Source organism: Stenella coeruleoalba, assembly GCF_951394435.1.
Source record: "Stenella coeruleoalba genome assembly, chromosome: 3".
Lineage (NCBI taxonomy): Eukaryota > Metazoa > Chordata > Mammalia > Artiodactyla > Delphinidae > Stenella > Stenella coeruleoalba.
The window spans coordinates 65,006,812-65,033,278 of record NC_137148.1 but is presented as its reverse complement, the minus strand read 5'-3'; the positions used below and the strand labels follow the sequence as shown (position 1 = coordinate 65,033,278).

Sequence of the window (26,467 nt, the reverse complement as noted above, 5' to 3'; positions counted from 1 at the left end):
TGAGCGGGGCTCGTGCAAAGGCTTCTGGGATTGGTAGTACCTGTTCCTTCTGTCTAAGGCATTCACATAAAAAGAAATAAACCCCAGTGCAAATTAGATATCTCTGAATTGCGCACAAATTAAACACGACGCAGATTCTGGAAAGTGGTGCAGACTTCTCGTTTTCTACCGCGAGGCGCCAGCCGGACCAGGCGCTGCGCAGACAGCCGCAAGGGTCCTCATCTGGGCGGGGCTTGCTCGCGATGGTTTGTGGTTCCTTCCTGCGCTGCTTCTCTCTTTCGCTCAGGTCCCTGGCGCCGGCAGCATGGGTGAGGTGTCCCGGGCCGGGGTGAGGGGGCTGCGCGAGCAAACTGGGGTTTCGGGGACGGGCGGGCAGATAGAAGCAGAACGGTGAGGGAGAGCCACGGTGGGGTGCAGATGGGGAGCGCCGGGGGAGCGCCGCTGCCGCAGGCACATGGCCGGGCGGGAAAGGGCCAGGGCTGCTCGGAGGCCGCGGAGCCGGAGTTCGAGAGGGACGCGGGGGCGTTGGGGAGGGCGCCGCTTCCCCCCGAGCTTTGGCGCGGGGCTTCATTCGTTGGGGAGAGCACACCTGTTGGAGCGCTTGTGTCCACGTCTTAGATGGTTCAAGGGAAACTTTGCGGTTCGTATTAGGGCCAGGGTGTGATGTCAGAGCCTACCGGCCTGTAGTCTAGAAGAGGCTAGTACCTGAGATAATGTAAAATAAGATTTGGGTGTTTTTACTGGGCATCTAAGGTGATTTTCAATTTTAGGCAAGTGTCGCGGTCTTCGTACTGCCAGGAAGCTCCGTAGCCACCGACGAGACCAGAAGTGGCATGATAAGCAGTACAAGAAAGCCCATTTGGGCACAGCCCTGAAGGCCAACCCTTTTGGAGGTGCTTCGCATGCCAAGGGAATTGTGCTTGAAAAAGTGTAAGTGAAAGTCCATCGCTGTTTACTTCATGGTTTTAGTATGGTAACTCGGGATAGATGCGCTTAAAGAAGGCTTGATGTAAATTCTAGGTCTTTATGTGTCTGTGTCTTTTGGGAAGTTAAATAATTTCCAGAGGTTTTTAAACTTTCAACATTAGTTTGGAAGGAATTGGGGTGGCATCGGAGGGGAGAAAGTAGCGATAATGAAACAAGGGACATTATGAGAGCTTAATATGTGTGGAAACTATTCTAAGTAATTCGCACCCATCAACTATTTCATCTTTACAATTACATCTTTCCCGGTGAGAAAACTAATATGGAGAAGTTTCTTGCCTGATGTTCTACAGCTAAGATTGAGCCACATGAATTTGCAAGCACTCAACTGTTTTTTGACTTTACGAAATGATCCCATCAAATTTAGTGGTACTGATTTGAATCCAGGATTTCTAGCTCTATTTCTTGGTTCGTGTTTTACAACTATAAAGAGGCCAGAAGTTTCCCCTATTGGTCTAATGAAACTAAGACTAAAGAAAAACTTCGTTTAAGTTTAGCAATTTAGGATTATGTTGAAAAGGTAGGAATACTACAATTTCTAATAAGTTTTACGCTTAATGAACTAAAATGTGTCCCTTTTCAGAAAGCCAACTTACTGTGTTACATGCTGTTTATGTTTCAGAGGGGTTGAAGCCAAACAACCGAATTCTGCCATCAGGAAGTGTGTCAGGGTTCAACTAATCAAGAATGGCAAAAAAATCACCGCCTTTGTACCCAATGATGGTTGTTTGAATTTTATTGAGGTAAGTGTTTTAGTCTGTTTCTGTTTTTGGGGTAGCAGCTGTTTCCCTCAGTTGTTTATAGGATAAATGGGTATTTTTGGTGATTGCCACTTACACCAGAAGTAAACTGTTGATTTTATTCCAGGAAAATGATGAAGTTCTGGTTGCTGGATTTGGTCGCAAAGGTCATGCTGTTGGTGACATTCCTGGAGTCCGCTTTAAGGTTGTCAAAGTAGCCAATGTCTCTCTTTTGGCCTTATATAAAGGCAAGAAGGAAAGACCAAGATCATAAGTTTTGATGATGAAAGCAGGATAGTAATAAATTTCCATATGCCAAAAATATGTTTTGTGTCTTTTCTCACCACAGAGATGCATTGTATGCTTTACCAATTTTAGGAGATTGAGAAAACAGTTAATTCAGGATTTTCTAGAGTAAATGGAATTGATAACATATTTTCCCCTTCTCCGTGGAATAAACAATATTGCTTAAATCTGAAATAAATATACAGTGTTCCTGTGTAAGGGCCTAAAAAACTCTTTGAGCTTCTAGTGGGAATCATCTTGGGATCCCTGAGAAATGTACATTCCTGGATCCATCTCCTTAGGGACCCAATATGATAGATACTATGGTCAGGTTACTCCCTGCTCTGGTGATTTTCACTTATCTAAAGGTCACCAGGATCCATCTGGTAATTTTGTGTTTATGATAGCAAAACTTAGGCACTACACAGTTTAGTAGACAGGAGTTAATGGAAGTGTATCCCAGGCAAATTAAGGTGTAAGGGAGACCAGTTATGGAAAGATTGATCTAAGTACTCTTGTCTTGAGCTTGTCAGTAATAAAGATTTTGACCTTGAGATTTATTTCGAGGCACACAAAGTAGTGGAAGTGACTAGGTAGAAATGGTCCAGATGGGTCGGTTGTCTTTTGATAATTGAAGTGGGTGTTGGTTGGGTACATAGGGGTCCTCTGTCCACAAATTGCTTGAAGATTTTGATGGGAAAAAACGGTAAAATTATCTTAAAAAGTTTATTAGCCTTATGAAATCTGTGATCTGAAGAACTGCTTTTGGCAGCATTAGTAGGTATGAGTTAATTTGTTCTCTGAGTTATGTTTAAGATCTTTGGAAAATGGAAATTTTTGGCTTACTATCTCCCATTAAGATCAAGACCAGTATCCATACCTGGCATCGGAGACCCTGTGTGTTGTCTTTTCTCTGCCTGCTCAGCAGCACGACCTCTCAACTTGCTCAAACCTGCATTCCCCAGCCAGCTTCAGCTAGTGCCTGGCAGGTCACCTGCTGCTCCTCCCACCTCAGACTTCTCTGATCCCAAATTCACACTTCATACTTGTGCTTATACTTGTACCCTCTGTGCTTATACTTGTCGCAATTGTGTGATGGTCTTTCCACGAGGGTGGAGACAGGCTGTTTTTTGATTGAAATATATTTGACATTACTAAGACGTACATGTTAATTTGGTACTTTTTTCTGTTGTTTAATAGGGGGAAAGCTTTTATTCACACACACAACTTGAATAATACCAGGGGGGTGTACCAAATTACCAGTGAGCAAGTTGGTTTTCGTAGACATGTTCTATCTTTAACAGGCTATCTCCACTGAAAATTTCAACCAAAGATATCAAATATAGACGTACACACATAGTACCATTCTCTAATCAATTCCACAGGATTTGGAGAGATGAGAAATATCTCTTTCATTAGAGCAGGAGCTAAATACATTGTCAGTTTGCATATGCTTTTCTTTTTAAACATTATTGGAGCATAATTGCTTTACAATGGTGTGTTAGTTTCTGCTTTATAACAAAGTGAATCAGCTATACATATACATATATCCCCATATCCCCTCCCTCTTGCGTCTCCCTCCCATCCTCCCTATCCCACCCTTCTAGGTGGTCACAAAACACTGAGCTCATCTCCCTGTGCTACACAGCTGCTTCCCACTAGTTGTTTTACATTTAATAGTGTATATATGTCCATGCCACTTTCACTTTGTCCCAGCTTACCCTTCCCCTTCTTCGTGTCCTCAAGTCCATTCTCTACGTCTGCATGTTATTCCTGTCCTCCCCCTAGGTTCTTCATAACCAATTTTTTTTATTTTTAGATTCCATATATATGTGTTAGCATACGGTATTTGTTTTTCTCTTTCTGACTTGACTTCACTCTATGACACTCTAGGTCCATCCACCTCACTACAAATAACTAAGTTTTGTTTCTTTTTATGGCTGAGTAATATTCCATTGTATATATGTGCCACATCTTCTTTATCCATTCATCTGTTGATGGACAATTAGTTTGCTTCCATGTCCTGGCTATTGTAAATATAGCTGTAATGAACATTGTGGTACATGACTCTGAATTATGGTTTTCTCATGGTATATGCCCAGTAGTGGGATTGCTGGGTTGTACGGTAGTTCTATTTTTAGTTTTTTAAGGAACCTCCATACTGTTCTCCATAGTGGCTGTCTCAACTTACATTCCCACCAACAGTGCAAGAGGGTTCCCTTTTCTCCACACCCTCTCCAGCATTTATTGTTTGTAGATTTTTTGATGATGGCCATTCTGACTGGTGTGAGGTGATACTTCACTGTAGTTTTGATTTGCATTTCTCTAATCATTAGTGGTGTTAAGCATCCTTTCACGTGTTTGTTGGCGATCTGTATATCTTCTTTGGAGAAATGTCTATTTAGGTCTTCTGCCCATTTTTAGATTGGGTTGTGTGTCTTTTTGATATTGAGCAGCATGAGCTGCTTGTAAATTTGTGAGATTAATCCTTTGTCAGTTGCTTCATTTGTATTTTCTCCCACTCTAAGGGTTGTCTTTTCGTCTTGTTTCTGTTTTCCTTTGATGTGCAAAAGCTTTTAAGTTTCATTAGGTCCCATTTGTTTGTTTTTATTTCTTTTTCTCTAGGAGGTGGGTTAAAAAGGGTCTTGCTGTGATTTATGTCATAGAGTGTTCTGCCTATGTTTTCCTCTAAGAGTTTTATAGTGTCTGGCCTTACATTTAGGTCTTTAATCCATTTTGAGTTTATTTTTGTGTATGGTGTTAGGGAGTGTTCTAATTTCATTCTTTTACATGCAGCTGTCCATTTTCCCCAGCACCACTTATGGAAGAGGCTGTCTTTTCTCCATTGTGTATTGTTGCCTCCTTTATCAAAAATAAGGTGACCATATGTGCATGGGTTTATATCTGGGCTTTCTATCCTGTTCCATTGATCTATATTTCTGTTTCTGTGCCAGTACCATACTGTCTTGGATTACTGTAGCTTTGTAATATAGTCTGAAGTCAGGGAGCCTGATTCCTCCAGCTCAGTTTTTCTTTCTCAAGGTTTCTTTGGCTCTTCGGGGTCTTTTGTGTTTCCATACAAATTGTGAAACTTTTTGTTCTAGTTCTGTGAAAAATGCCATTGGTAGTTTGATAGGGATTGCACTGAATCTGTAGATTGCTTTGGGTAGTATAGTTATTTTCACAGTGTTGATTCTTCCAATCCAAGAACATGGTATATCTATCTGTATCATCTTTAATTTCTTTTTTCAGTGTCTTATAGTTTTCTGTATACAGGTCTTTTGTCTCCTTAGGTAGATTTATTCCTGGGTATTTTATTCTTTTTGTTGCAGTGGTAAATGGGAGTGTTCCCTTAATTTCTCTTTCAGATTTTTCATCATTAGTGTATAGAAATGCAAGAGATTTCTGTGCATTAATTTTGCATCCTGCTACTTTACCAGATTCATTGATTAGCTCTAGTAGTTTTCTGTTAGCATCTTTAGGATTCTCTATGTATAGTATCATGTCATCTCTATGTATAGTATCATGTCATCTGTACTTCTTTTCCAATTTGGATTCATTTCTTTTTCTTCTCTGATTGCTGTGGCTAAAACTTCCAAAACTATGTTGAATAATAGTGGTGAGAGTGGACAACCTTGTCTTGTTCCTGATCTTAGTGGAAATGGTTTCAGTTTTTCACCATTGAGAACGATGTTGGCTGTGGGTTTGTCATATGGCCTTTATTATGTTGAGAGAAGTTCCCTCTATGCTTACTTTCTGGAGCGTTTTTATCATAAATGGATGTTCAGTTTTGTCAGAAGCTTTTTCTGAATCTATTGAGATGATTGTATGGTTTTTCTACTTCAGTTTGTTAATATGGTGTATCACATTGATTGATTCGCGTATATTGAAGAATCTTGCATTCGTGGGATAAACCCCACTTGATCATGGTGTATTATCCTTTTAATGTGCTGTTGGATTCTGTTTGCTCCTATTTTGTTGAGGATTTTTGCATCTATGTTCATCAGTGATATTGGCCTATAGTTTTCTTTCTTTGTGACATCTTTGTTTGGTTTTGGTATCAGGGTGATGGTGGCCTCATAGAATAAGTTGGGTAGTGTTCCTCTCTCTGCTACATTTTGGAAGAGTGTGAGAAGGATAGGTGTTAGCTCTTCTCCAAATGTTTGATAGAATTTGCCTGTGAAGCCAACTGGTCCTGGGCTTTTGTTTATTGGAAGATTTTTAATCACAGTCTGAATTTCAGTGCTTGTGATTGGTCTGTTTATATTTTCTATTTTTTCCTGGTTCAGTGTCGGAAGGTTATGGTTTTCTAAGAATTTGTCCATTTTTTCCAGGTTGTCCATTTTATTGGCATAGAGTTGCTTGTAGTAATATCTCATGATCCTTTGTATTTCTGCAGTGTTAGTAATTTGGTACATTTGTATGTAGTAACTGGACTGGCAGTTCTTGGTTTCCGTCCCAATGCTTCCTAGTGCCTCTAATTGCACAGTTACTGGTTAAGCCATTCCCAAATGCTGACCAGATGCTTCCAGATGGGTGTAATTGAGCCAAATGGGGAGCCCCTGGGCCTCGCCTGCCTGTAACAGAAGAGGCTGCTGAGGGTCACAGTTTAACCCCCGGGCTCAGGTGCTGGGAGGGCACCCCTTGCGGGAGGGTGGGGCCCTGGCAGTAGGGAGCTCTGCTCAGGGGCGGGCGCGCAGAAGGGAGGAGGGGTCGGATTATAAGGCCGGGTGGAACAGACAGCCACCTACTCCCGCGTCTCGCTCCTGCAGCGCTGAGACCTCAGCCAAACCTATAAAGATGAACAAGCCTGGGAGTTAAGACACCCTGCTACAATGGTTCGCACTTGTCTCCTGGGTACACCCAGGATGCCTCTGTCCTGTGACGACTGACCCATAAATCCACCACAGGTGCCTCAGACCCAAATGTTTGACCCTGATGTGAGTTGCCTCTGCCTCCTGTGTATTCCCTCCATCCCACCTCCTACTCCCCCACCACCTGTGAATAAAGCCCCTTCATTCTTGGATCCTTCTCGAAGTTCTAGAGAGGGAAATGAGGCACTAACCTTGGGTGCAAAATTTAAGCAAAATCCCAGCAGCTCTTTTTGGTAGAAATAGAAAAGCTAATTCTAAAATTTGTATGGAAAGGCAAAAGAACTGGAATAGCTAAAACAATATCGAAAACGAAGAATAAAGGTGGAGGAATCACAAACTGGTTTTAAGACAATTTGTAGCTATAGTAATCAAGAGGGTGTGGTGTCGGAGGAGGGACAGACACATCAATAAACTAGGAGACTGGAAATAGACTTACACAGGTATGACCAACAGCTATGTGACAGATACAAAAGTAATTGAGGGGCGGACAGATACTTTTTTCAATAGATAGTGGGGACTTTGATTAGCAGAAAAATGGACTTCAACCTAAACTTCACACCTTTTACAAAAATTAACTCAAAATGGATCATATATCAATATAAAAAGTAAAGCTGTAAAAATTATAGACAAAAACATCTTCATGACTTAGGGTTAGGTGAAGAGTTCTAAGAGATTACACCAAAAGCACGTTCCACAAAAAGAAAAAAAGGATAAAGTGGTCTTCATCAAAATTAAAATCTTTTGTTCTGTGAAATATCTTGTCAAGAGGATGAAAAGAAACTACAGACTGGGAGACAATATTTGCAAGTCACATATCCAATAAAAGACTTGTATCCAAAATATACGAAGAACTCCCTAATCTCAAAAGTAAGAAAACGATCCTATTACAAAATGGACGAATGAACAAACATTTCACTGAAGAGACGACAAGCATATGAAAAGATGATTAACATCAGCCGTTAGGAAAATGCAAATTAAAATCATAAGGAGATATCACTATACACCTAGCAAATGACTAAAATTAAAAATACTGACAATACCAGGCACTGGAAAGACTGTGGAGCAACTGGATTGTTGGTGGGACTCTGAAATGGTAGTCACTCTAGAAAAGTTTGGCAGTTTCTTACAAAGTTAACATATGCTTAGGATCCAGCAGTTGCACTCCTGGGTAGTTATCACACAGAAATGAAATGTCTGCCCACACAAAATCCTGTACACAGATGTTCATGGCAACTGTATTTATGATAGTCAAGAACTAGAAGCAACCTAAATGTCCTTCAGTGGGCAAATAAACTGGTTGCATCCATAAATGAAATGCTACTCAGTCGTAAAAGACACTTGCTGCGTGCAACAATTTCTATGGATCTTAGTGGTATGCCAAGTACAAAAAGGCAATCTCAAAAGGTTACATATGTCTTGTATCATTTCATGTATATGAACTTCTTGAAATGACAAATTATAGCAATGGAGAAGAGATGGGTAGCTGCCAAGGATGAATGATGGGGATAGAGACAAACTATAAAAGACTGGCAGGAGGGAGTGTCTTTGTGGTGATGGAACAGTCCTGTGTCCTGATTGTGGTGGTATTTACACAAATCAATACTTGTGATGGAATTTCATAGTCCCCACAAAGTGCATATAAAAATTGATGAAATAAAGCAAGTTCTGTAGTTTAGTTAATACTGTTGTAATGTCAATTTACTGGTTTTGAAAATATACTCTGGTTATCAAGTATGTTATTAAGGGAAGTTGGGTGAAGTATACAAACTATACTGTTTTTGCAACTTCTTGTGAGTCTTAGTTACAAATTAAAAGGTTTAAAAATTGTGGATGAGTAAATATTTAAATTCTGTGACCTCTTACATTTGCCTAGCAAACCTCAAACAAATCAGAAATTGTTAGTGCAGAAAGAATCTGGAGATCACTTAGTCCTGTGGTTCCCAAATCCAGAACGTCAGAGTCCCTAAGGTATTTGTTAGATTATACAAATACTCCTGATCTTCTGGAAAACAATCTTTACAGTATTTCTGGAAAAAATCTGTCTTATCGACAAACTATCAGGCAGTCTTTATGAAGCTATCCCCTTGCTTTCCGCACTTATGGGGATACTACTGCTCTATTCCAGCCACCTCATTTTATAAGTCAGAAGCCAAAAATAGCTCAAGTATTTTTGAAATAATTTGCCCAAGTAATTGGCATAGCTGAAACTAGAAAAATAATCTGTCCTCTAAACTAAACTGTTCCTGTAGGAGATGCACCTCATAGCAAAATAATAAACACTACCTTACAGGTGGCTCCTTAGTGAATTATGGCATACATAATGCTGGGTATTTAATAAGAGTTTTTGTTGTAAACTGTATTATGGAAATACACAATACCTCAACTATATGGGGTTTTTTTCCTTTTATTTTTTGATAGAGCTGAGAGACAGTTCTAATTTGACAGCTATGCAAATTTGAATGTATATCTTTGTGTAGATGAATTCATTCCAGGTAAATGTCTGGATTTTGTTATAATAGTCATCTGTGGGTAACATTCCTGGAGCCTGTTTCACGTTTGTCAAAGTAGCTTACATGTCTTTATTGATTTTACACAAAGTTGAGAAAAGAGACTAAGGTCATAAATTACCATATTACTATAAAATTTTCACTAACAGCTGCTTGTATAATCTTTATTCTGACCTATAAAGTCTAAAATAAAATGGATCATCCAAGTATTAACTCACATTTCTTATGATATTGTACTTGGGGGACTGCCTTGGCAGGATGTACTAAGCATTCTTAGTTTCTAGCACAATTTCTATCCGTATTATTTGGTAAAATGATGTTATATTTACTAGTATGTGAGGAAAAGAAGTGGACTTTTTAAAGCTTATTGTCATGGTATTGTCACCACAGGAGTTTTAGAGCAAAGTATTAAAACATTTAACGACTGAATATTTTAGAGTGATCATTTGAGGGGACCCAGGAGTGACAGATAACCAACATTTCCAAATATGCACACAAACAGTTGCCACCTCATTCAGACTGTCACTTAAGCCTTCAGTATGTGGTGTCTATCTTCAAAATGAGGGAGCCACTCACATACAGCCCTTAGAACTTGAGCCAGGCTTGATGAACATCATTGACCTCCCTTGCTTCCCAGAGGATCTGAAGCTTTCAAACAGCAATTCTGACGATAAGGAGAGCTTTTCCTGTAGGAGGGAGAGGAGGAAATTGTGGCCCCCGATCACCCCTTCAGACCTTGCAGTCTGAGAAGTGTCAGCTTCCTCTGCAGGTCCTTACCAGTGATCTGCTTATTTGTGGTAATAAATTACTGACATGAATAGTCTAATGTACTCACAGTGTAGGAGTTTTTGTTTAAGTCTAGCTTTCTAAACCTCTTTGACTGTAGTTAAGTAGAAGTCGAACAGTGGGTCATGTTACTTGGCTGGGTTACAAGTGTAGGACATGCTGAGCATACCCAAATTTTCAAATAAGATGAGGTTAGATGCTGATAAATATATTATAATGCTTTCTTACCTCTTTAACAACCAGTGAACGTTTAAACCTGTACAATAGGGGGCAGAGTGAGCCACATTTTAAATAATTCTTTTTTATGTCAATCACAGCTGAGAACAGTTGAGGGAAATGTTACTTGTTGAAACACGTTTTGTCCATTAACACCTGCTTTGGAAACAATGACATGAAATAGATTGTCTTGTCATATCTTTCTCCCCCAACAGCTTGGTGAATTTGTTTATCCAGTTTATAAGAAGATATGTTTTCTCTATATAGCTTGACAGCTTCAGGTATTCTCTTTTTGTGTGTGTTTGCAGGTAAGTTGGACCACACTGCCCCTGCTTAGGTTCCTGATAGATTCCAGGTATTTCCTTAGAATTTTAATTCCAGTATATACAATAGTTGACTTAGTTTATTCTATATTTTACACATTTTCTTATGTTTATAATTAGGTAGTTTTTTTCCCCCTGTCACCATACCCCTTTTCCTCCTGCCCATGACATAACATAGATGTGTGTGTGTATGTATGGGTGTGTGTGTGTATGTGTGTGTGTGTAATAGAAGAAAGCCATTTTGAACGATTTGATTAAGAGTCTTGATCTAGGATTATATTTTAGAGGGTCTAGGAATCTCCTGAAACTGTATGTAGAATTTTCTGATATAAATATGTACCTGTGCATGTATGCATACACACACACACACACACACACACACACACACACACACATACCCAACACATACATTTTTCTGGAAAAGGGATCTATATATTTTTCAGATTTTTGAATGGTTCCTTCCCAAGAAACCAGCTACTGTTTAAATTTGTACATCAGTGAGCAGATTATTACATAATTTTCCAATTTAATCACAGCTGAGAACAGTCGTGAGAAGTTGCCTGTGATTTGACATCATTTATGAAATGTCCCCAGAGTGGTAAGGATCTGCGGATGCATGATCCAGGCTGCAGAACCTGCAACCTGCACATTTCACATACTGCTTTGACGGCACCAGCTAATCTACTTATGGAGCAGTGGGCCATTTTAGAGAAAAGTTCCACAATGTCACTGGTAAATACAGAATCAGAAAGAGGGTGTATAAAGCCCCAACCTCAGGAATAAATGCAGAGGGCAAAAACCAAAGATGTTTTAACACCTAAGACTGAAGTAAAACTTGACAGAATAGATCAAATAAAAAATGTGCAGTGTGTGCCTGTAAAAACAAATGACACAACGTTTGTGTTTGCTTTAAAATATTTAAGCAACTATAAAGTTTTAAAAAAGGGTTAAATGAAGCAAATATGGCAAAAATCTTGGTAACTGCTGATTCTGATTTATAGGTATGTTAAAGTTCATTGTACTATTTACTTTTCGGTATGTATGAAATTTCCCATAATAATTTTTTTAAATTACATACATGTCCTAATTGCTTAACTGCCATACTCTCTCTGGTCATAGTAGAACCAGTACAGTCAGCTCTGATAGGGGCAAAATGAAGATATGGAACAATCAAGTGGACAATAAAGAAGCTGGAAACTAACCCTAGGAGCACTGAGACATATGTAACACATCAAGAAGAAACAAAGCTGAGAATCCATGCAAATTTTAGCAAGACTAGATGAGAAAAATGATCAGTTCAATAATAAAAGCACAATAAACTAAAATCATTTTCATTGATTTTAGGAAATGGTAAAACACAGACTGCTTTGGGGAATGTAAATTGGTGTAGCCTTACTGGTAGAACAGTTTAGCGACATGAATCAAAAATCTTAAAACATTCCATATCCTTTGATCCCTTCATTCCCTTAGTAACAGTGTAACCCAGAGAAACATAATGTGAGCAACTATTTCTGCACACATATCTTACATTTGAAAGCTCTGGGGGGAGGGGGACCCTACTGAACACTATATCCCTAGCACAGGTCCTCCTAACCATGCAGGAAATAAGTGCTAGTTGAACGCATGTTAAATAAACAGTGAAGAATTAGAAACAACCCCAAAAGCCCTAAAACTATTTGGTACATTTTGATTTAAAAGAAATACTAGTCATTTTAAGTTGTTTTTCTTCAAAGAATGTTAAATGATGGGAAAAGGCTGCACATAAAATGTTAAGTGGGAAAAATCAGGGTGTAAAACCATATACAGAATGATCCTAATTAAATATGTTTAACCACAACAAGAAAATATATCGAAATTTTAACTGTAATTTTAACTGTAATCCCTGGGTTATAAACACAAGTAAGTTTTAAATTTTCTCCTTCAAATTTTTCTGCGACTTCCAAATTATCTATAAGGACGAAAATCTTTTTTTTTAGTGAATTTTTAGTTTTGCGGTCTCTGGATACATGTGTATACTGCATTAAAAAAGAGCCCAAGTCTTCTTTGATCACTTCCAGTCCAAGTTCCCACTCTCCACCTCTGAGGTAACCTCTCTTACAAGTTTTGTGTGTCCTTCTGACCACTTTAATGTTTTTAGATACATATACTTATATATACTACAGAAAATGTGTGGTATTAGTGTATTTTTTATATAGTATTAAGTGGCATGCATAGTTAGCATCTAGTTTTTGTTTTCTGTTTTAACTCAACATTTTATGAGAATTGCCTGTTTTTCTTTCTTTTAATTTACTTATTTCATTTTATTTATTTTTGGCTGCGCTGGGTCTTTGCTGCTGTGCGCGACACACACACACACGTTGTTGCTGTTGTGGTGAGCGGGGGCTACTCTTCGTTGCAGTGCGCGGGTCTCTTATTGCGGTGGCATCTCTTGTTGCGGAGCATGGGCTCTAGGTGTGCGGGCTCAGTAGTTGTGGCTTGCGGGCCCTAGAGCGCAGGCTCAGTAGTTCTGGCGCACGGGCTTAGCTGCTCCGCGGCATGTAGGATCCTCCCAGACCAGGGCTCGAACCTGTGTCCCCTGCATTGGCAGGTGGATTCTTAATCACTGCACCACCAGGGAGGCCCCGAGAATTGCCTGTTTTGATACATGGAGATGAATTCACTCCCCTTAACTACTATATGCTACTATATTTAACCATCTCCCTCTCACTACGCAGGAAAGGGCTTGGGTATTCTCTCTCTGAACCTACTGAAGGAGGGGGCTATGGAAACCTTCTCCCACTCTGCTGCTGGTGGCAGGGGAAATGCATCTTCTCAAAGGATAGAGGAGTGGGTGTCAGTTCCCCGGAGCAAAACAGGTCCAGTTCTTAGCGTCTGCAGAAAGGAAACCATGGGAGGCTTCCCCTGGGCTCAGTGATCACCCACATACACAAACATTCCACAGAGATCTATTGAGTACTACCAAGTGCCAGGCACCATACTAAACCCTGAAGATCTGGCATGCACGTGTAAATACCAATGCACCAACGGCTGCAGATATACTGAACTATGACTTCCTGTTAGCCTGTCAGGGCATGCTTTGTTAAATTTCTGCTTCGCTGTTATTACTAACAGTGATCTCTGGGTATTTGAAAAGCTTTAAAGTAACCCAAGAAATCACCACCTAGCCATAGGTTTTATTTATTCTCATGTAAAGTTTATATGAATGTAGGAATACATGTGAGTTTCCAGTTTGTTTTTAATAATTTACAAAATGGGACTTGGTGATCTCTAAAATCACTTTTCAGCTCTAAGTCTGTACAAGATATTTGCAATAGGACTCTTTTACCACTAGGTGTCGCTATTGACAACACAAAAGTTAGACAAAAGCAAGGGGTTTACATTACAGAACTGCTTTAAAGAACACTAAGAAATTTAAGAATAAAAATGTGAAAGCACTTTTACAGACAAGCCCTATAAAAACCCAGAAGGGGCGCGTCCAGAACCTATGTGCATATCAAAGTAGCCCAGTTCCATGGGCATGCTAATAGTTAAGTACTCCCTATACCTTCCAGAACAACCTTTAGCAACTTACTGGTCAGCAGCATAAGAAGGGAATCAAAGGTCTTAGAATTGGAAGGGAGTTTATTTGCCTATTAGTTTTCAAATCTCTGCTCCCTGGAGTTAGAGATACGTTTACATCACAACCTAGTGCACACACACACACACACACACACCATAGACACAGATTTTCTATGTCTGTGTTTCTACTTCTAGTTGAAATCAAAGTTTCACAAGACAATGATACCCTCACTATGTGCAATGCACTTTTTTCTATGTACTTGTGAACTAACAGAAAACATATATTGGTCTTTGCCCCAGTTCCTAGCACAGAGCTCCTAAATGCCTTGGAATTTCCCGGGTGATAGGAGTGGCTTTTGTTCTAATGGGTTGACTCTTGGTGGGCTCCTGAATAGCTTCAGGATGGGAGCTGGTCGCCAGGAAGACCAAGCCCTGATTAAAAGCTTGGAACTTTCAGCCCCATCCCCCATCATCCGGGAAGGGGAGAAGGGTTAGCAGTGGAGTTAATGATTGATCATGCCTATGTGATGCAGCCTCCATAAAAATTCCAAAAGTACATGGTTCAGAGAGCCTCCAGGGTGGTGAACTCGTCTACATGCCAAGAGGGTGGTGCTCCCCAACCACAGGGGGACAGAAGTTCCTGCACTTGTGACCCTTCTGGACCTCACCTGTGCAGCTCCTCCTCTGTATCCTTTATCATATCCTTTGTTATATAACAAACTGATAAGCATAAGTAAGTGTTTCCCTGAGTACTGTGAGTCATTCTAGCAAAATACTGGACCCAAGGAGGGGGGTCATTGGAACCCAGATTTATAGCTGGTCAGTTAGAAATACAGGTGACAATCTGGGACTTGCAACTGGTATCTTAAGTGGGGCAGTCTTATGGGGCTGAACACTTAACCTGGAGGATCTGATACTAACTTCAGGTAGATGGTGTGAGAACTGAACTAAATTGTAGAACACTTAGCTGGTGTTGCAGACTTGTCTGATGTGTGGAAAACCCATAACATCTAGTGTCAGATGTGCTGTATGATAGTATTATGACAGTAAAGGAAACCCAGGGAATGCTTTTCCTAGACATATTCTATTTCATAAAAAAAAATACTGGTCATAATCCAATAAATTGATTTTACTTGATCTAATACTCTTCCTTCCATTTAATACGTTAGGAAACAGAGATTCAGAGAGGTGCAGTGACTTGCCCCAAATAACACAGTAAACCAGGACTCAGACTTTTCAGGACACTGGCAGGTTTTGCTTTGAAAGGTGCTAGGCAAAATTCAAAAACTGTCCTTGACATACTCCCAGCCCTTTCTGCACTCCTGTTTCTTCTAAAGTTTGTGGGCCAGTGCCTACTGGTGAAAAAACCAACAAAGTGTATGTGTGATTAGTCCTTTTAAAAATACGAGTCCTTTCTGAAATACAAATATGATCACCTTAACTGTTCTACTTGAATTCCCTCAGCAGCTCTTTGTGGTTTTCAGGCCAAATACAAACCATCAGTGTGGCAATAAAGGCTCCTCCAGACCTGGCCCCAGTCCTGCTAGCCAGCCTCACTCTTTACCACTTCCCCACATGCAACTTCAAGGTCTTTCCTTCCTCCATTCTTGGCCTGGCTAAATCCTAAGTTTTTCACAACTCTACTCACATTCCTCTTCTGTGACTCTTCCCTGGTGCTTGCTTTCCACACCTCCGCTACAACACACATCGTGCCATCAATCTTCTTCTTGTCTGTCTTCTCCACTGGACTGGGGCATTCGTATGAGCCGGGTCAGGGCTCTCGGTCTGCTGCCCCTGCCACCCAGCCTAGGGCTCAGCACACAAGACAAACTCAGTAAGTATCTGCCGAAGTGGATCTTTGCATATTCTTACTCTCAGATTTTAATCCCCCCAAAACTCCAACTCACTGGAATATCAGCTCTCTGAATTATGTAAGAACTAGTTTTTCTTTGTTTTTTTTTTAACATCTTTATTGGAGTATAATTGCTTTACAGTGGTGTGTTAGTTTCTGCTGTATAACAAAGTGAATCAGCTATACATATACATATATCCCCATATCTCCTCCCCCTTGTGTCTCCCTCCCACCGTCCCTATCCCACCCCTCTAGGTGGTCACAAAGCACCTTGCTGATCTCCCTGTGCTATGCGGCTGCTTCCCACTAGCTATTTTACATTTGGTAGTGTATATATGTCCATGCCACTCTCTCACTTCGTCCCAGCTTACCCTTCCCCCTCCCCATGTCCTCAAGTCCATTCTCTACGTCTGCGTCTTTATTCCTGTCCTGCCCCTAGGTTCTTCAGAACTTTTTTTTTTTAGATTCCATATATATGTGAAGAACTAGTTTTGATAATGCAGATCTCCGTTTCCTAATATCTTGAGAGTATTAAGAAAAACTATACCTATCTTGGGAGAAATGGATGCAAAAACCCACTTCTGACTTTTTTTTCCTCCTTATCTTATACATATTGGGTGGGGGGGTGGTAGTTTCATTTTTTTAACCTCCAGATTGTAGGCTAGTACCTGATGATCAGCACACCCTCTGACTCTTCCATGGTTACTCAAAGAACTAGCCCACCCACTCGGTTCCCCAAACTGAAAGCTTTCCCTGGATCACTTACGAGGGGCAGACAGCAACCCTTCCTGAATGCCACCTTACAACATACCCAAAAAAGTGGCTCAAGAAGTTACTTATTATCCATCAAATCAGAGTGAAAAGGAGATAGTTAAATGCTTCTATGAATAAGTACAGGGATAACAAAGGGAGAGGTCCAACACGGGGGGCTGTGGTGGTCAGAGATGGCTTTGTAAAGAGTGGATCACATATAGCAGGTTGAGAATTGGGCAGAGAGATGGGGAGGGAAACACTTCCAGGTGAGAACCAGCATGAGGGACAGTCAGGCTGTGGGCAGAGAAGGCGCCCGACCAGGAGCCCATTCGCCTGGGGAGAAGTCAGGCCCAAACTGAGGTGGGAAGGAGCAGGCATGTGCCCCGACGGCAGCAGGGCAGATTACCCTCTCCCGCTGACTCCGTGCGGCACTGTGTTAGCTATGCAGCGCATTCAGACTCACTCACCATTTCGATCTCTGTGCCCTTGTTAGGTGAGTGGGATTGATATTAACGGACTTTTTAAAACAGAATTGGTAACAGACTAACGGAGATTAGCTCAAGCCACGCAGCTAGTAGCAAACCAACCTCACAGTCCAGCTCCCTAGACTTCTCCCAATTTCACAGACCCAAGACTCAGGTGGGCCTCACAAGTCACATGGCTGAGCTTCCTCATGGTGCAGATGAAGACTCTGAGGACCAAAGAGGTGAAATGGTTTTTCCAAGGCCACACAAAAGTAGAGTTTAGGAGACTGACTTGTAGCAGCTTTAACCAGTCTTGTTCCTCACTGAAGGGGCTTTGCATTGTATTGGCTGGAGAGGAAACCCCGAAGAAGAAAAATCCTCATGTTGCAGAGAAAGAACTGTTACTTTGACAAAACAAAATATTTTCTAATTTTATGACAGTTGGGATAACAGTCTGTTATTTAACTGTATTCTTAAAAAAGGGAAATTTTTATCAACCAAAAATTAAAAGTTTAAGTGAAAAAAATTCTGAAAAAAATAGAGCTGCTTGAGGAGAAGCATCTGTCTGGGGAGGGTGGTCTCTACAACCTACAGGAGCTCTTCAGAACTTTGTTCTGCCACTGGTGAGTTTTTAGGTCTTCATCAATCAGGGAATTAAAAAAAATTAACTTAAAAAAAAGAAACTAGGGCTTCCCTGGTGGTGCAGTTGTTGAGAATCCACCTGCCAATGCAAGGGACATGGGTTCAAGCTCTGTCTGGGAAGATCCCACATGCCACAGAGCAACTAAGCCCATGCACCACAACTACTGAGCCTGCACTCTAGAGCCTGCAAGCCACAACTACTGAGCCTATGTGCTGCAACTACTGAAGCCCGCCTGCCTAGAGCCTGTGCTCCGCAACAAGAGAAGCCACTGCAATGAGAAGCCCGCACACCGCAAAGAAGAGTAGTCCCCGCTCGTGGCAACTAGAGAAAGTCCACGCACAGCAACGAAGACCCAACACAGCCAAAAATAAATAAATAAAATAAATAAATTTATAAAAAAAAGAAAAGGCACTACACACTGCCCCCAAACTGACAGACTACTATCATCTCAGAATCTGTTCAAAAAGGATAACTAGTACTTCCAGACGAGTACATCATCCAGATGACACATTATTACAATTTTTTTTTTTACCCTAGAAATGACATGGCTTGAGAAATGACTTGCTGAGAAATCTGTGTTTACATTAGGGAGAGTCGGGGGTGGGAGGTGGAAATCCCTTGCAGAAGCTGAAAAGATGTTAACTGGTAAATACCAAAATGCCCAACAAGCATGTAAGCAGGCTCTCATCCCAGCAAGAATATGTGCAGCTCAGCGTTTTAAAATTTGCTTTTAGCTTTTCCAGCAGTTTGATTAACCCTTTCTCTACTTCTGTTCCCTTCGTGAGAGTACAGCCCTTAACCTAGAGACTCACAGGGCTGTCGCTGTCCTCTGCTATTCGCCAGCAGATAATCCCCTCATCCTAACTGCTTCTCCAAAGTAGGCCGCCTCTCCAAATGCCTCCTAGACTTCTTTGCTATACAGATTCTCGGGGCAAGGTCCGGGCAATGTTAGGAAGTAAGTCCATCTTGCAGGAGCTATGCACAGAATTGGAAAAGACCTACTGGGAGACCAAAGCAACACAAATAAATGCCACTTGAAAGGTACATCCAGACCAGAACTTCTTCAGGAGCATGTGCATCAGAATCACCCCAGAGGGGCTGTTCCAGCAGGTGGCCCCAGCGTCTGTAATTGTAAAAGATCCTCAAGTGACTCTAAAGTGCATCCCCCACTGACAGACACTAATCTAGATGCTTTAAAGAGTCAGTTACGTTTTTCTCTTAGTTTAAGACCCTAGCAAGTTAAAATGAAAAACAAAACAGGCAACCCCAAACCGAAAATTCTATGGTTCATCTTAATATCTTACTGACTATTAAACTTATTGACAGCCTAGGTGAATGACAATCAAATATAAGAAAGGTGACCATTTAATGAATATTTGCATAATACTTTACCGTATTTTCTCATACACTAAGGCTCTCATGTGCTTCACACAGCAACCCTGTGAGGTAGCTTGTTATTCTCAAATTAAAGGTGAAGAGAATGAGTCTCAGAGACATGAGGGAACGACCTGGAAGTGCCCTGATGATGTCAGTATTTCTATTACCAAGTTAGATTCCTTTTTTGCTATTTATAGTGATTTGTGTCTTTGCAGTGTGTCTTCTAAACATAGAGTACATCAGTTGCTGCAGACATTTGCTTCCAAGGGGAAAAAAATCCACGTCAAAATCTCGGTGATCTGAATCTCACACCATATTGGTCCCATTAAAACCAGGGACGGCCACGTAAACTCTCAGGGTTCTTCTAAGCTCTTTGGCTCAATAGAAGAATCTGAAGAACAAGAACAAAACAAAAGCCAAGAAAATAAAAGAAGGTTAACTGAGCAGTAAAGACTTGTTTCAAGAATATCAATTCTAAAATAAAACCACTCAGCTCTGTGGTTGGGTGAGTGTTATTATAGCAAAGCCAAAAGCTTCCTAAATGAGTGGGTGCTGATTGGTTGGAAAACTAAACAAACAAGTCAGTGCCCAGTCCGTTAAAGATGAAAGCAGACTTAATACACGGTGGTGCCAGCAGGGACGACATATCCAAGTGCAGAAGAGACACCAGGATCTTTGCAACAGTGAAACATGCAGCGCAGGCTTCTCTTTTTACCTTGTCTGTCGACGTTTCCTTCATCCTGAAAGGCTGCTCTGGCGTAACTCAGAGGCAGATTCAGCCCGACAGCTGGCCCTACCATGCTCAGCCATGACGTGATGTAGTTGACATTCCTGGGAAACAAGTGAAACACAGAAAACTGTTTCCATTGTAGTTGTTTGAGTGGTAGAAAATCAGTTACCAACAATCATAGAAATGAGGCTTTCTTCAAAGACGTGCGCTCAGCACCTGGAATCTCAGCATTTCCAAATGCCAGCCCATTGCTTAACAGGGACTCGAAGGCCAAAGAGGCTGAGGATCCATCCCTCACTAAAGCAGTTAAAGGGAAGGTCAAGGCACTGGGGCTCCTGACTTCCCTCGATGATTCCAAGTTGATGCAATTGACAACATTAGCTAAGGTAGCAGAGTGCAGTTAAGTGCATGGCTTGGAGGCAAAAGTGCCTGGGTTCAAATGCCAGTTCTACTGCTTAACTAGGTGTGTGACCTTAGCGGAGTCATTTAGCCCCTCTGTGCTTTAGCCTCCTCCTCTGCAAACTGGGCAAAATAATGGTCCTTAGCTCGGAGGGGTGTTACAGGAATCCAGTGCTTTACTATATCCGAAATACTTAGAACAGTGCCTAGCACACAGTAAAAAAAAAAAAAAAAAAAAAAAAAAATCAATAAATGTTAGCCATTACTATTATTACAAAGAATATTTCTTTTTTAGCTTAGCTTTTAGAATCACATAAAAAGATTTACACTTTTAAAATAAGAGTGAAAGCCAATGTAGCTTGATGGTGTTTCTTACCTATTGATTTTCTGAGAATTCTTTAACACAGGAGTCATGAATTCATTTGTCTTGCAGGGATGAAGTACAAAAAAGGGTTGTCCAAGTATCGGATGCTCCTGTAAGAATCAGAGTTGGCCCAGGATTGCCAGCTTAAGTTACCTTGAAAAAGTTAAAATCCATAATCTGGTTTACTCCTTTAAGATAAAGGTTTGTTTTAAATTTCAAGTTATAAAATTAAGATACAGATTGATTTCTATTTTGAAATATAATTCATGACCCAAACATGAGAAAAAGTTGGTGAGAAGAAACTATCGATAAAGGACAGACACTCAATACAAGCTGCAAATACATTTATCAGTTCCCTCTAACTGTTCTTTAGCTAGTGTTTCCTTTGGCCTATAATTATTCTTCAGTTTTAACTCAAGGATATCCATGAAGTCCAGGAGCCTGACCATCTGAACAATGCATTTCATTCATCTCTTTGTCAATGGTAAGGGGACCAAAATCATTCACATATTTTCTTACATAAATTTTGTCAACATGTTAATTGTTTCAGGCATAGCTGCATCCAGTGCCAGTGGGCACATGTCCAGTGAGTAGACGGGATAGGTGGTGGTGTGGAAGAGGGGACCAGCTGGCACTATTTAAATTGCACTGCTTCTGTCTGTCTGTCTGTCTCTCCCTGAGTTTCTCTGTTTATCTATGTCTCTCCTTCTGTCTCCCCCAAGCCTACGGGGTTGTTTCTGTAAGTTCAAAGTCCGTAAGACGGAACTCCACTGCCTTTATGAGAGAATGACTGGATGTAAGATACAGGTCAGACTGCTGCCAAGTTAGGGATGTGAACATAATTTGGCAAGCATTGGGGAGCCCTAGAAGGTTTCTATATAGTGAGTGATCTATGCAGAAATTCTACCAATGCAAAAACAATTATTGTTGATAAATTTATCAATTGCTTACATTGTGCATTAGCCATTATGCCAGAGATTGCAAACCCAAATGCTGCTATGATCTGAATGTTTGTGTTCCCACAAATTCATACACTGAAATCCTAATGCCCAGTGTGATGGTATTAGGAGGTAGGGCCTTTGGGAAGCACTTAGGTCATGAGGGTGGAGCCCTCATGATGAGATTAATGCCTTTATAAAAGAGGCTCCAGAGGGCTAGCTTGCCCCTTTCTGCCATGTGAGGACACAGAGAGAAGTCTGCAACCTGGAAAAGGGCCCTCACGAGAGAGGGTTGGAGACCTAAACCTGGTCTCAGACTTCCAGCCTCCAGAACCGTAAGAAATAACTTTCTGTTGTATATCAACTACCCAATCTGTGGTATTTTGCTATAGCCGCCCAAAGAGACCAAGACAACTACCTATGAAGACCAGGCAAATGACCCGAAGGGGTGAGGCCAATTAACTACACCAGCAGGTGACAAGGACTGTGGGGACCTGGAGAGCCCAGCCGAGGCTGTGCTTGCCACTCTGCTTCAGCCAGCTGTGCCACGTGGGGTGCAGGCTTGGTGTGCAAGGTCTTCCCATTTGTCAAAATAACCTAGAAATCCAGATTTTAATGCAAACCCCCCTAAATTTAAATATGGGCACAATTTTTTAAAAACATGGTGTGGGCCAAATAAAACAAGCCTGTAGGCTGGATCTCGACTAGAGGCTGCCTAGCTTCTTCTCCTGGCTGCTTCTCTTCTCAGCCAGTCCAAGGAGAAGCTGAACTCAGAGCTGTCCATGGGAAGAATTGTATCCTGCTGCCTCCACTGTCCAACCCTAAAACATTCATGGCTGTGCACAAGTGAACACACCCAACCATAAGAAATGGGAGGAATAGTTCCATTTGTATGGGTGACACTGGGCATGGAGATGCATGTGTTTGTGAGCACACGTGTGCGCGTGTGGTGAGGGCTGAGCTATCCACTGGGAGTAGGTTGGAGTATGTCTCCCTGAGTGCCACCTCCGGATGTCTCTGCCCAGGGTCCTGATTATCACACAGAGCTTGAGCTCCCATCTCCTGCTTTCTCCCTACCCCTCATTTCTGTCCCTAACCAGATGCTGGGGTCACAGCCCCAGATGTGTTATGCTTATCACAAGTCCTCCTGTCCAACTTGACTCTGGCTCCCCTTACCTGCCTTAAACTAATATTTATTAGTTCATCACGTACCTAGTGATCATCTCTTATGTGTCTTCCAGGAATAGTTCTCGATCTAGTTACAGAGATCACTATTTCTAAGATAAACCAAGTCCCTGATCCCATGGAACTTACATTCCAGTGCAGGAGACAGCCAATAAACACATAGAACAAATAAGTAAACAGCATAATCTAGATAATAGTAAGTGCTATGAATAAAACAAAACAGGGTAATGTGATTTTGGAGGGACTGTGGTAATAATTTTGATTTGGTGAAAGGGAAGGACTTACTGAAGAGGTGATCTTTAAACAGAGATCAGAATGGCAAGAAAAACCCAACTGTGCAGAGAAACTTGATGGATACAGAAGACCATAAAGGGAAATGAGTACGGGAAATGTACACAGGAAATGTGAAAGAATTTTAGAATCATCCTGGACTAAAATAATTATTGCTTATAGAGCTGAGATTTAAAAGGTTAAATCTAGTCTAAATTCTTTTTGGATTACTTGTGTAGTAAACACTGGAAGGAATGAAGAGCAGGAACCAAATCTGTGAAGACATGTTACCTTCTTTAATAAAATGAAACATAGACCTCCAAGGATGGCATTTACATGGAACACTCATGAAGGGGAGAGTCAGCTCAGCCATGCCTCCACTCCTCCAGGACTCACCCTCCCCTTGGCAGCCCTTGTTTCCCATGGCCACTCTCATGCTCATGGGGAAACTCCCCCAACTTTAAACACTTGAGCCCAAGTTTCCTGTAGCTGAGGTGGAATGGACTAGTCAAACAAGACTCTACTGAAAGCCTGGGAATACTGAAAGGGTAACAGAACACTAAGCAACAGGGCTCTAAAAGATCCAGAGTGTTACAACACTGGGGCTCCCAGACCCATTTGAGTCATGGGGGACACTAGGAAGAGATCTTGGCTGGGCTTTCCCTTTCTGGCCTGCATGGTGGATGGAAGCACTCACAACCACTATGCAAGAGTGTCCTCCAAGAATCTTAACCCCTAATAATTCAGTCTCCTTGAGGAGATGGTAACTCTCATGAGGAATGGCTTCATCATATAGACAAGACCTTGCCTCTTCCTTACAGGTCTGTGGCCTAACGTTTACAAGACCTCAGAAGAATAACCACATCAGAGTATAACATACACCTGAGAGTTACAGACACACTTAAAGTTCACGGGTCCATTTTCTAAGCAGATGTCGGCCCATGTCACATTGTAGCTCTGCTTATTTGATACTCCTTAGTAAAGACTTGGACTTCATGTCTACAAGTCATCTTTTGCTCACTCCATATAGCAAGTAGATAAGAGCAGGCTTGGGATCTGTAGTTAAGACTTAAGTTCTGCTCCACTACTCAGTAGCTGTGAGCTTTGAGGCAAACCACTTAATCATTTCATGTCTCTGTTTCCTTATCTGATAACTGGGACTAATGATAGTATCTACCTCATAGACTGACTGTGTTACTTCAATGAAAAAATGCCAGAAGACTGTTCAAAACAGTGCCTGACATATATAATAAGCACTTAGTTGGCTATTATTATTAAACCCATTGTTATCTAAACAGACAAGGATAGTAGCACTCAGACATCCAGAATATGGTCTTATAATACCCTATAACAAAGTCCAATTTCAATATGTAAAAACAAAAAGCTCCTATAGAGTTATGCAGCACAGGAAAAATATCACTGACCAGTGTCTAAATGTTTAGGAACATTTGACAACTGATTATAACCAAGGGCAAAAAAACTCTAAATTAGTAAAAAGTCTATGTACAATATATATGGCAATTAGAATTATCAATATATTGGTATTCAGGACAAATTAATGGAAAATAATTTAAAGAATTTAAATTAAAATACAAGTTCAGGCACTTCAAAAACCCTTCAGTAATCTACAGCATTTTAATATTCATTTTTCCTCAAACAAAATAAAAACAGTTATATTAGCATTTAAGGTTATATTCTAATAAAATGCATGGTAATGCTTATGTGAAACGCTTTTTTAAATAATAGGGACTTTCATGCCTTAGAAGAGCTTTTAGATCAGCTTGGACAGTTCTTTAATACAGGTTTGGCGACATTAAAAAAAATTCTTTGTCTTTTATTATGTTAAGAACTTATATTTATATAATTAGATAGAATATATTTAAAGCAACGACTGCCTTTAAAAATCAAATGTTTAAATTGTATTTTAAACATGAAAATTATATTGTTTTGGTAAGATGCATTGGTTTAAAAAAGCCAAGCTATGAGATGTTGATCTCCTCACAATAGGAATTATAATAAGGGACATTTGTGTAATCTCTTGAGAAAAGTTTTATAAATAAATAACAATAGGAGTAGACTTCTAGCTATAGCAGAATGATATAGAGGTCAACAAATTTCCTTGAAAAACAAGTTTAAAACTGAACAAAATTGTCAAAAAAACCCCACTTCTGAGATATGGAAATCAACCAAAGGCAAATAAAAAATTTGGTAAGTGTTTAACTCATGAAAAGCTGCTAGAACCTCAAGTCAGACACAGAGAGAGTCTTCAGCCTTCTTGCCTAGAAATACTCTCATACTCTCCCCGACCTCCACCTGGCTCCTCAACAGGAAAGTTTTACGGGAGTGGAGCTGGCCATGAGAATCAGTAGCTGTGCTGCTAGCAGGGCTGACTTGATTTCCAACAGTCAAAGAAAACTACAGCCCGGTGGCATTAGCAACAAAATCTAATAGGGAGATCTTGGAGGTGAGACAGTTGTAGAAGGGCTAGGTAAGTTCTCCAGGTATCCTGGGCTGATGGGAACTAAGCACATGTTCAGGGGAGGTACAAGAAGGCCTGATGAAAAGTAAAAGCTGATGACAACTTGAACATTAACTGAAATTTGGATGTGCTCCCAACCCACACACATCCATGAACAAATGAGGGAAGGCTTATAGGCCTGAGGTATATAAGCACAACCTCTGTCCAATCACTGGCTAACCAGCAAGGTATGCAGATAGAGCTGGTGACCCTGTGGAAGTCAGGCAAAAACATGAAAATAAGAATGAAAGACAAAATAGAGACATGAATGGCCACACTTACAGAGTAGGCAAATTCTGCAGGTAAAACCTAGGAAAGCTACTAAAACAAACAAACAAAAACAACAGCAACAATAACAAAGAGACAACCCTCAGGGAAAAATATGGGAATCCAGAATTGCTACAATATATTACCTAAATTGTCTAGTTTTCAAAGAAATTTATGAGACAGGCAAAGAAACAGAAAAGATACACACAAAGGGAAAAAAATCTATTAATAAAAACTGACTCTGAGTGGGCCTGGTTATCAGATTTACATAGAATTCAAAGCAGCTATTATAAATTTGTTTGAAGAATTAAAGAAAACTATATTTAAAGAGTTAAAAGGGGAAAATTATGATAATGACTCTGCAAATAGGTAATCTTAATCAAAGAACACAAACTATAAAAAGAACCAAATAAAAATTTGGAGTTGGAAAGTAC

General features: G+C 40.6%; 2 protein-coding genes across 6 annotated transcripts in view; one reads left to right on the top strand and one right to left on the bottom strand.

The window, feature by feature from the left end:
- The first annotated feature begins 107 nt into the window (after positions 1-107).
- On the top strand, positions 108-2,065 carry RPS23 (ribosomal protein S23). Its single transcript, XM_079918351.1, has 4 exons — positions 108-308; positions 771-930; positions 1,607-1,727; positions 1,852-2,065. The coding sequence occupies exons 1-4, from the start codon at positions 305-307 to the stop codon at positions 1,996-1,998; spliced, it is 432 nt and encodes a 143-aa protein (XP_079774477.1). The 5' UTR covers positions 108-304; the 3' UTR covers positions 1,999-2,065.
- Positions 2,066-16,388: 14,323 nt separating this feature from the next.
- ATG10 (autophagy related 10) overlaps positions 16,389-26,467 on the bottom strand; it is a 222,941-nt gene continuing 212,862 nt past the window's right edge. For 3 of the 5 annotated variants that reach the window (XM_079917357.1, XM_079917356.1, XM_079917358.1), the window contains 3 exons: positions 20,868-20,965; positions 20,078-20,193; positions 16,389-19,753 (listed from right to left, as the gene is read on the bottom strand). In XM_079917357.1, the coding sequence (XP_079773483.1) occupies positions 19,716-19,753; positions 20,078-20,193; positions 20,868-20,965 (252 nt within the window). In that variant the 3' untranslated portion in view covers positions 16,389-19,715. The remainder of the gene's footprint in view (positions 19,754-20,077; positions 20,194-20,867; positions 20,966-26,467) is intronic. The other 2 variants (XR_013827657.1, XR_013827658.1) reach the window with 2 other exon arrangements.

Excerpts from the sequence above, each read along its gene's own strand:
- RPS23 (XM_079918351.1), top strand. Across the intron at positions 931-1,606 it reads GGAATTGTGCTTGAAAAAGT|AGGGGTTGAAGCCAAACAAC; the intron begins GTAAGTGAAAGT and ends TTTATGTTTCAG. Across the intron at positions 1,728-1,851 it reads GTTGTTTGAATTTTATTGAG|GAAAATGATGAAGTTCTGGT; the intron begins GTAAGTGTTTTA and ends ATTTTATTCCAG.